Source organism: Podarcis raffonei, chromosome 7 (genome assembly GCF_027172205.1).
Source record: "Podarcis raffonei isolate rPodRaf1 chromosome 7, rPodRaf1.pri, whole genome shotgun sequence".
Classification (NCBI taxonomy): Eukaryota; Metazoa; Chordata; class Lepidosauria; order Squamata; family Lacertidae; genus Podarcis; species Podarcis raffonei.
In genome coordinates this window covers 84,877,823-84,888,439 of record NC_070608.1, presented here as the reverse complement: position 1 = coordinate 84,888,439, position 10,617 = coordinate 84,877,823, and the positions used below count along the sequence as shown (strand labels likewise).

General features: G+C 43.4%; 1 protein-coding gene across 5 annotated transcripts in view; it reads right to left on the bottom strand.

The window, feature by feature from the left end:
• Positions 1 to 313: 313 nt before the first annotated feature.
• AKAP11 (A-kinase anchoring protein 11) overlaps positions 314 to 10,617 on the bottom strand; it is a 40,654-nt gene continuing 30,350 nt past the window's right edge. For 3 of the 5 annotated variants that reach the window (XM_053397261.1, XM_053397263.1, XM_053397260.1), the window contains 4 exons: positions 7,878 to 7,961; positions 7,216 to 7,262; positions 5,985 to 6,145; positions 314 to 3,501 (listed from right to left, as the gene is read on the bottom strand). In XM_053397261.1, the coding sequence (XP_053253236.1) occupies positions 3,352 to 3,501; positions 5,985 to 6,145; positions 7,216 to 7,262; positions 7,878 to 7,961 (442 nt within the window). In that variant the 3' untranslated portion in view covers positions 314 to 3,351. The remainder of the gene's footprint in view (positions 3,502 to 5,984; positions 6,146 to 7,215; positions 7,263 to 7,877; positions 7,962 to 10,617) is intronic. The other 2 variants (XM_053397262.1, XM_053397264.1) reach the window with 1 other exon arrangement.

Here is a 10,617-nt window from a genome sequence, read left to right as displayed (position 1 = left end):
TAAAAATTATTATTATTATTATCCAACGGGCATCTTATGTTCATTTAGGGCCAGTCTAATCTCTCCTCGCTGGTGTGGTTGCCTGAGTAGCAGTTAGCCATTGGATGGAGCCATCGTGTCTTTCTCCCTTGCTTCTGCAATCTCAGGGCAACTGGAAGTTTCTGTAGCTGCTTTCAGGCAACATTTCTGAAACTACAAACACTCCCAACCAAGAATCCCCATACAATTAAGTCCTACCTTTCTTTGGAAGAGAAAAAAAAGAAAACTGACAGTTTCCATGATAAATAACCAGAAAGCATTACACAGTACCTAATATGTTTATATATAATTTATTTTAAGAGACTGCTTCAACAAAGACGAGGTTAGTGCAACTTGAAATTCACATCTCACAACTAAGTGTATTACCACATTTCAAAAAACAAAAAAACAAAAAGTCGTCATTACACAGGGAAAGATCTTGTTTGCTTCATTCGCTACACAGAGATATAAACAACTGTTAATTATTCAAATTGCTTTTTAGCTGCATGTTACGCATTTCCTGGACCGAAAGCACTTCAGTGCAGGAAGAAGTGTGAAAAGTATATGCAGTTTACACACGCGGCCATCATTCACACATGTATCTGACACGTCCTGGGAAGACAAGGAAACCACATTTCTGTGTTCTCCACGTAGGAAAAACGTAGGAAAGCAACCCTAAGTACTAAGCAAAATGCAGCTGCGGCAAAGCACCTTTTGCTTGCTGTTCAGACTAGGTGAAAACCAGGGCTTTAACCTTCACTTCAGCTGGGTTTTGGGGTGATGTAGACCTCAAGTCCTGTAGCTCTTCTCAGAAACACCAGACTGTGAAGAATCTTGGAGAGGATGAAGAGTTCCTTTTCCAAGGTATCTTTCACACGGGTGGTGCTTCCGAGGCTCCTTAATCCCCAGCTTTCTCATTTGGAGGTATGTGAGCGACTTAAGTAGGTTTCAGAGTCCCAGGAGGAAGGCAGCAATGTCCCTTTCCCAGCTGTTCTACAGCACTGCTTCTAGTTGTCATCCACTCCTCACTACAGCTTCTGTGCCTTCAAGCTGTAGTCCAGGAGAAAAACTGAGCAGGCGAGGTTTCTGGCCCTGCAAGTGTGTGCCATGGGAAACTGAAGAATGTCAACTTGCCTTTTACAGGCACAAGATCTGTGCCACACCAAGGTGTGCAGCAAAGAAACCATTAGGCTCAAGTGCAACAGTACTGTGGAGAAGGGGGTTCGGGGACTGATGCCTCGGCCACCTTCACTGTGATCGCTGGGCTAGGAGCTGTTTCCCACCCCTCAAGCAGCCACAGATTTCACAGTACAAAGCTGTTAGGGGTTTAAAAGGGGGTCAACAGAGGGAGGCTGCTCTTCAAATTGAGGCCTCAAGATGCAAAAAGTGCAAAAAGTCAAAATTCATTGACTGCCTTTATCAATGGCCAACTGATACCACGATCCTAAACACATTTACTTGGACTTCGGTAGAATTTCCTTTGAAGTAAACTGCCTCAAGATCAAACCAGGCTGCGAGTTGCCCTAACTCTGCATAACTGATCCAATCAGCTGCATTCCCAACTATTCATAAACGCTTGGCATGAAAAAATACTCAACGTTACAACAGACAATAACAGCCTAAAATACAACTTCAGCTTTAACAGGAATGTACAAAGACGTCTCAAAACGAAAGTGAAAAAGGTGACCAGAAGCATGCTAAAATAATATTGAGAGAAGCAATGCTCAATGAAACACGGGAAATGCATTTTTACTTGAGGTGCCATAACCTGAATGAAGCTGAAGTCATAGGGGAGGAGCAGCAAGCAGACTTTTGCTTCCATCGGCCCTCCTTTGGGATTTGATAATCAAAGATCTCCTCTGTTTTTGCTGGAGTACAACACCAAAGCCGTACTGCTGCCCTCCAGCCAAGGGTAACACAGGGCAGTGGCTGTCCTAAGATTAAGCACTGATATGGATTGAGGGCAAAGCTCCACCCATCTCAGTGTCAAAACTATGTCAACCTGTCCCAGACTGCAATTGTGAAGAAACCCATTCTTTCTAACCTATTGTCTTATTCACACATTGCTTGCCTGTAGGACATTCCTATGTTGAAGCAGGGGTGTGGCAACATTTTAGCCCCCCTCCCAATGCCCTTCCTTCAACATTCCCATGCTGAACCTGGTTCTCTGCAAAGGCTTCTTGGACGTTAGCATTCCTTAGCAGACTCAATAGACGACTGTCAAAGGAAGGAGGCAATGCATTTGGGGCAGAGCTGGAAGTATGGCCCCGACCCTGCTACAGCACAGAAATGTTCCGCATGTGGACAGACCTTGTCATTCCATCTCCAAAGTGAGTATATTAAAATGGCTGTGCAACACTAATGCCAATTTTTCTTACAGGCAGTGTTCAATCTACTTCAACACAAGCAACTGTTGTCACAAACTGTCACAAATTTAACTTGCTTTATAAAGATGCAACATTGGTCCTGGGACAGTACTTCAGAGATCAAAAGTCAAAGATGCTTCCTGACACCCCCTCATAAACTACAAAAATCCAGCTGTTGGTAGGCTAACAATTTTTGTGCATTTGATGCTACTGTCATACTTTATTGGGAGGCATTTAAGAATAACCCACTTATTTTTCTTTGCACATATTTGTTTCACATACAAACTGGGGGGGGGGTCATTTTATTTAAATAGAACTTTTCATAGATATCAAAAAAGATATCAAAATATAATGAGAGCACACATCTGAACGCATGCTCTCAGCTCTCTCTAGCTGCTAAGAGAAGTCAATTTACAAGGAATGCAAGCTTCCACCAGAGTCTTCACAGGTCAGAGTGAGCAGACCCTCCTATTCTGCTTGCATGTTCAGCTAGGCCTTAGAGGCAGCAGATATCAACGCAGTCTTGCTTTGCTCTGGGGAAAGTGGCAAAAGCAAACTGCAAGTGGACTCTGAATACCTCTTGGAGCTTGTTAAGAGGAAAAGGACACAAAGAAAGAGGCAAGTAGGAGGAGCGAGGTATAACTGGTTTTTTTGCCCTGGTTTAGCTGAAACCCTTATTACACACAACACACAAAAGCTCATCCTTCTCACTGCTGCTGCAGGCAAAACACAGCCTAGCCAGAAGTGCACACACACCGGCTGAATGGAGGGGCTTATGATGAAGATAAAAAGATGGGCTAAAAAGCATACAGAGCATCTCAAAGCACCTGACAGGACAGCTATGCTCACTTTCAACCCAAAGCTTATCACAATACAAATAGTACATTTGCTAATTAAAGTATACGATACACATTTCCTTCTTCCCAAAGGAGGCATGAAGAAATCAGCGCATCTTCTCATATGGCATTCAGACATGTTCCTGAAGCCACCCAAAAAAGGTTTTGCTGCCTAGAGCTCTCTCCCCATCAGCAGCTTTCTCCATTACTTCACAGTACTTCAGCACTGCTTGAAAGAGGTCTCCCACTTTCCAGCCTCTCTCTTGCAGTTTCTTTGAAAGCTGGGAAGAGAAAGCAAAAACAGGTTACATTAAAAAGTAAAGCTGAAAAGATAAGTTACAATACAGTGGACGCTCGGGTTGCGAACGTGATCCGTGCGGAATGCATGTTCGCAACCCGCAGTGTTTGCAACCCACGTCTGCGCATCTGTGTATGCGTGGGTTGCGATTCGGCGCTTCTGTGCATGCGCAAAGCGTAATTTAACGCTTCTGTGCATGCACGACTGCCGAAACCCGTTCTGGTACTTCTGGGTTTCGGCGGTCCATAACCCAAAAAACCGCAACCTGAAGCGGCTGTAACCTGAGGTATGACTGTACTATGATCACCTTCCTTCACTGCGCTTCCCTGTGGCTTAAAACATACCCTGTGGGGCTTCCTTATCTGGTCCCTTGACCTGCCCCTCCACTCAAACTGGGACTCTCAAAAATTGCCCTGACACTGCAATTAGGCTTGAAAGCACCCCTCCTCAGCTGCAATTTCCATGAAGATCTCACCCAACACTCCCGCTTGCGCAGCTGGGCTTGAAAAAATGTTAAATGCTTTCCCCTGAAAGCCTAACTGCTTAATGAGGGGATGGGGGAGGCTGAGAGCATGTGGACGGGTGGCCTGGACCATATGTGTGTCATGGAGATGAGCGTGCCATTTGTATATATTAATGTGAGCATGTTTGGAAGAGAGTGAAGGGTGGCTTTTCCCACAGCTAGTACACAAACCCTGCAGGGCTGCTTGAGAAAGAATGTGGCTTTCAGGACAAAAATTGTCTTGCTTCCCTGACATAAAGGACAACTTGCTTCCACTTCACTCTCTGCTTCAATCCCAGCAACAAAGGAAGTATTTCTAACCAATGCATTAGCCATTTGTTTTCTGTAACTTATAATTTGCAAGTCGAGTACTTTTAAGCTTCTTTCCTTAAAAATATATATATCCAGACTAACAACCACAGTATTAAAATTACAAGCCAGAAACGTTTTGATATTTTACAGCTGTAAAAACAAGGCACTCTCAAAGTCCATAATTTCCTCTGATTTTCTTAAAGATGCCATTCTTAAGGGTGACACTCCCAAAAAATCTGTACTACATGGTAATGTAGGTAGCAGATAACAGCCCCCCCCAAACCAATGCTGAACAAATATTCATACATCTATCATCATCCCCAATAAATAAGCATTTCACATTTGCACAAATTAACACTAAAATATGCATGTCCAAAAAGTGTGGTTTCACTGGTAGTATTTACTCTATTATCAAATGAAACCACTGACTCCAAGTTAAATTTTTAAGAAGCATGAAGTTCCACAAAGCACAAAATTAAATTTCCAACTACAAGCCCAGCCACAAAGTTCTGTCATTTTATTTATTAAATTTAAACAAATTTATTAAATAACATCACAACATAAAAACATAGTAACCATCAAAAACAATAACCCCTGCCAGTTTACAAAACCATAGATTATTTAATTAGCCAAAGGCCTGGGAGAAGATGAATGTTTTTGCCTGATGCCTAAAGATATGTAATTGTTTCAGCACTTCCACTGCCTCACCTGCAGATGTAAAGGAGAAGCAGAGCTGTTTGTCATCAGCATGTTGCTGACAACTTACTCCAGACCTCTGGATGACCCCACTCAAGTCATTTCATGTAGATATTAAACAGCACAGGGGGATAAAATCCAACCTTGAGGAACCCCACATTGAAGGCTCCATGGGGCCAAAGACCACTCCCCTGGCACCACCCTCCAGAAATGACTATCCAAGTTGGACTGGAACAGTGTTATCAAACCAATCTACTAACTTGTTAGTTGAGTTAGCCACTGCTCAGGCTCTAGTTCAGACACAGGCAAACTCGGCCCTCCAAATGTTTTGGGACTACAATTCCCACCATCCCTGCCCACTGGTCCTGTAAGCTAGGGATCATGGAAGGTGTAGTCCAAAACATCTGGAGGTCAGAGTTTGCCTATGCCTGCTCTAGTTCTACCCAGGTTGCTGTGGAAACAGTTCTAGATGCAGTGTTAATGGGGGTTACCTAATTATTCTATGGGGACCCGGGTGGCGCTGTGGGTTAAACCACAGAGCCTAGGGCTTGCCGAACAGAAGGTCGGTGGTTCGAATCCCCGCGATGGGGTGAGCTCCCTGCCAACCCAGCAGTTTGAAAGCACGTCAAAGTGCAAATAGATAAATAGGGAAGGTTAAATGGTGTTTCCATGCACTACTCTGGCTCGCCAGAAGTGGCTTAGTCATGCTGGCCACATGACCCGGAAGCTGTACGCCGGCTTCCTCGGCCAGTAAAGCGAGATGAGCGCTGCAACCCCAGAGTGGTCCGCAACTGGACCGAACGTTCAGGGGTCCCTTTACCTTTTATTAATTATTCTATCCATGATTAGACCTGTGAAGGTATTTCAACTCTCGCTTATTGCAGTACAAAACGTGATAAACACAGCTGAAGGACGGCAACTGCAATTTGTACAATGACAGCCCTTTCATTACTCACAAGAACAAACTCCTTTGGAACACCGTCATGGAAATGCAGCTCGGCCACCTCTGCTTCGGAAGCTGTCAACCACTGCAGGGCCATTCTCAGCTGGGAGTCCACCAGGCATGGCCCTATGTCAACATTTATGATTACCAATGCCTTTCCTATGTTTCCCAACCCTATTGCAAGCAAGAAAGAGAATAAAGATGAAAAGCCTAATACTCTGTGAGCATATTTTACTCAATGAATTATGGTGGCCCACTCTTCAGATAACAGCAATACAGTAAAGCCTTCTTCACACATGATCCGAGGGCCAGGGCTGAACAGGGAGGCGCTCAAGACTGCAGATATAAAATTATTCAGGATAGTGAAAACCAAATCCGACTGCAAAGAGTTTCAAAAAGATCTCTCTAAACTGCCTAAATGGGCAACAAAATGGCAAATGCAGTTTAATGTATGAAAGGCCACTGTCCAATGTGGTGCATGCTGTGGTTAAGCAAATTAAATAAATCCTAACATTCGACATAGGGACGCAGGTGGCGCTGTGGGTAAAACCTCAGTGCCTAGGACTTGCTGATCGCAAGGTCGGTGGTTCGAATTCCCGCGGTGGGGTGAGCTCCCGTCGTTCAGTCCCAGCTCCTGCCCACCTAGCAGTTCGAAGGCACGTCAAAGTGCAAGTAGATAAATAGGTACCGCTTTATAGCGGGAAGGTAAACGGCGTTTCCGTGTGCTGCGCTGGTGCTGGCTCGCCAGAGCAGCTTCGTCACGCTGGCCACGTGACCCGGAAGTGTCTCCAGACAGCGCTGGCTCCCGGCCTCTTGAGCGAGATGAGCGCGCAACCCTAGAGTCGGACACGACTGGCCCGTACGGGCAGGGGTACCTTTACCTTTACTTTAACATTCGACATATACACTCCACTGTATGTATCTAACCTGAGAAGAGAGAACTTCAGTGATTCATCTGGCTGGCCAATAAAAATGTCAGCATTCTAGGACTTTAGGGGAAAAAACTATTTCCAAAGTCCCTAAGATGGAGCTGGGTCATTCCCATATTCACACTTTGCTTAGAAAAAATAGGAATTGGAATAGCTTCAGCAGAAGCCGCCCAGAAGCTATTACGAAATGTAGAGGTCATTCTTTGAAACAGCTGAGGGCTGCTCTTCTGACACAAGTCTCATATACAAACTGATCCATAAATAGAGCATTCTTACATCAACTACAGAATCATAGATACATCCTGTTAAGGTTACCTTCAATTGTATCTTTAAGCTCTTCCTCTTTGTCTTCTGTTCCATCACTGTAGGGGAGGAAGGTAGAATTAATGCAAAGCAGGATAATATTAAGGTCTGAAACTTCAATAGGACATTCAAGGAAAACATAGTATGAATTAACCAAAGTATCAAGGAATGATTGTGAAAATGGAAGCTTTGCTTCTCACGCCATTTTCTGTCACGTGGCTTGTAAATTTCCCAGATAAAACTTTAAAAGAAATTCTACCTTTCCCTTTCAAATATGGAGTTTTAAGAAGGAGATATGTTATTATTATAATGCACTGAATTATATGCAATGGTTCTAATTACTAGGAGAAAATAAATGATTAAACAAAAGGGGAAACAGAAATATTGTAGGAAGCAAGCTCTTTTTTATGAAGAGATAATTGGAAGCATCTAGAATAGCAAGCAGAACATGCACAGAAGTGTTGCATTTTACGTTTGTCGGGACAGTCACACTGTAGCACAGTAAAATGGACCCATTCAGTATGAATTTGTTAAGGAAAATCATGATCAGGTGAAAAGCGTGTGGGTAATGAATCACATTTCATATATGCCAGTTTATTCGGTCTTGAAAAATTATGACTTCATGCATTAATATATGAGGGACTAGCCTGTTTCAATGTCTTGGTTTGACCAACCTGTCTGATGTTGGAAAGGATAAATTCTCCTCATACATATCTCCTTCTAAACCAAGACTGCTCCAGCTACTGCTGTTACCATTACTGCCAGGGGAAGAAGAGAACAGAGCTGAACTAGAAAAAAGTTAGCCCAAACCAGAACCCAGAATCTTCATTTTCCTTGATGTTCTCTGTCCAGATTCCTGAGCTGTGGCACCATTTTCTTAATAAGTATACAAAAACACTTTGGGGGGGAAAGAGGTACAAAGAAACAAAATGAAAGGGCACCTATTAACACTGCTCAGAAAAATAAATGTGAATTCACGTGGCACTTTTCTCCCACTGCCAAATGATTTCTGCAATCCTCGTGTGCTGAGCTGGTCCAGGTCAGAACAGGTGCAACACAGCTTCAGCAATGCAGCAACTGACAAAGGAATAATTTGAATTTCCTAATCGTTTACATGAATGTCAAAGTGCTGAACCAGTATTAGTTTCTTTTGCAAACAGCAAATTCCAAGGCTTGCATTCAATTAAGTTTTAACCAGAGTAACTCACTGAAATGAATGAACATACCTAAGTGCATTGATTTCAGTGGTCTTCCCCGAGTAAAGATGGTTGAATGCCACACTCTATAGTTTCTTTACAACACTGTTTCAAAAATCAGTGTGTTGAGAGAAAAAAAGGCTTTGTGAAGGTATCTGAAGTCGCCTCATACCAAGTCACGCAGACCATTAGTGCATCTAACCAGGTATTGTCACCAAACGACAGTAGTGCTTCCAAGGTATTTGGTAGACGTTCCTTGGCCCTCTTCTAACAGGACAGCCCATAAACTTGAGACATCCAGGACTGAAAACAATATTTGTGCTGAAAACCTGTTGAGCTGGAGGTGGCTAGGATGAGTCAGGTGTCTCTTCTTCTGGTTCCGCTAAGCTCCGCCACTGGGGGGCAAGGGCTCTGCTGCCATGAAGCACCCCCTCCCACTATCACCAGCAATATTCTTGCTGCAAGTGTAAAGCCATCAAATCCGCTGGGTCCTAAACCAAGCCCAGCTACTGGTAATGGGGCTGATCCACGCTTCTCTGCTGTTCTCGGCAGGAGGTGGTGCAGAGGAAAGCAGCCTTCCTACTGCCCTCCTATCATCTATCCTGATCAGCAGGAGCAGCAGAATCCCAAGTGCAGGGGTGCCATTCGCTCACCCCCACTGCTCTTGCCTTGCTCAGACCATCAGAATTACAAGCGACATTTACACTGCTAAAAAGGAAAGAGGAATTTTAAAGTACCTCTAAGGCCAAAGTTCCTTTGCTAGAGATCTTGACCACACACTGAATAAATTCGTAAGTAAGCCAGTATTTATAATGCAGATGAGGAGTCAAGTGAGAAAGAAAAGTTTGCATTGGAGATCTAAGTTAGAAATTTAAGAAGCCCTGCTGTTGTTCTGTTGCCTGTCAAAACACTTTTAATATATATAAAATATGTCATGACATGGGACTCCTCAGCCTCAGGAGAAGAGGTCATGGATTGAGAACTTCTTGGACTAAGAACCAGTCTTTGATATCTGCATGCTGAAGTTCTATAACGCAGGGAGCCTTAAATGCCAGAACTTCTCCGGTCTGAAGAAGCTGCATTACCGTCTTCTGATTCTAAGGACTCCAGTTCAGAGGCCATACACAACCAACTTCTCCAGTGCCACCAGAGTCCCTCATTCTTTAAATGGGCTAGACTCCACTCATCAGTGGTGGGGCTAGCTGTTCTAAGGATGCTGCAGACCTTTAAGGCCCAATCTGAACTTGCTGGTTGCTGGAGCAACAGTCAAGCCTAACCTGTCTGCTTCTAGCCTAGGCTCTACTTGGTGCTATCCAAGGTTCAACCCACTTTGCTTCTTTGCCTTTAGGACTTTAATCTCTACTTTGGCTTTGTTTATCTGGACTTTGCTTTTCTGGAACTTGACCTATGCTTGACCCAACTCTGCTTCTTCAATTTGGAACAAATGCTAGTGTATGACCTGGTGTCCCAGGACACTATGCCCATCACAAGTCCCATTTGGCAAGAACCTCATCCCCCAGCTGGGACCACTTCCTTTGGCAGAACAAAATGGTGTCAATTTAGCAAAATATTATAAACTAGAGTGATGTACTTCTAAAAATAGGAAAGTGGTTGTCAGTCTAGCTCACATTTGCAACCAGTGGAGTTAAGTCTGCACCAAGTGGGGGTGCACAAAGCTGGGAGTTTTAATCAATCAATCAATCAATCAATCAATCCCCCACCTTTTTCCCTGACAATGACTCAATTAAAGACCCACACAAGTGGTTTAAGTTTTTTATTATATATATTGTGGTTTCATATTTTGATTTTGTTCTGTGAACTGCCCTGAGACCTCTGGGTACAGGGTGGTATATAAATTCAATATAAAAATAAAAAAAATTGTCTGAGGCAGCTTTTGACTTGTGTGTCTTGCAGGTGGAATGAAGAATGTATGTCTCTTGTTCAAGGGCAACCAACCCAGAACTTTGCTGGGCATGCCCGCGGCCACAGGTGTGTCCAACAGAGCTCTTTGGATTCCAGCCAATGGCATAAAAGTCTGTGACACAATGTCAATTTATATAAATTTATATTGTCAATTTATATAAAACAACCACCATTTCTAAAGAATCTTGGGGAAAAAATAATTTGCTAACCAAATTAAAAGCCGATTCTCAGATGGAAGGCATTGTCAGTCAAACAATTAGTAAATCCTTATGGATAATTACAAATCTAAATAGCA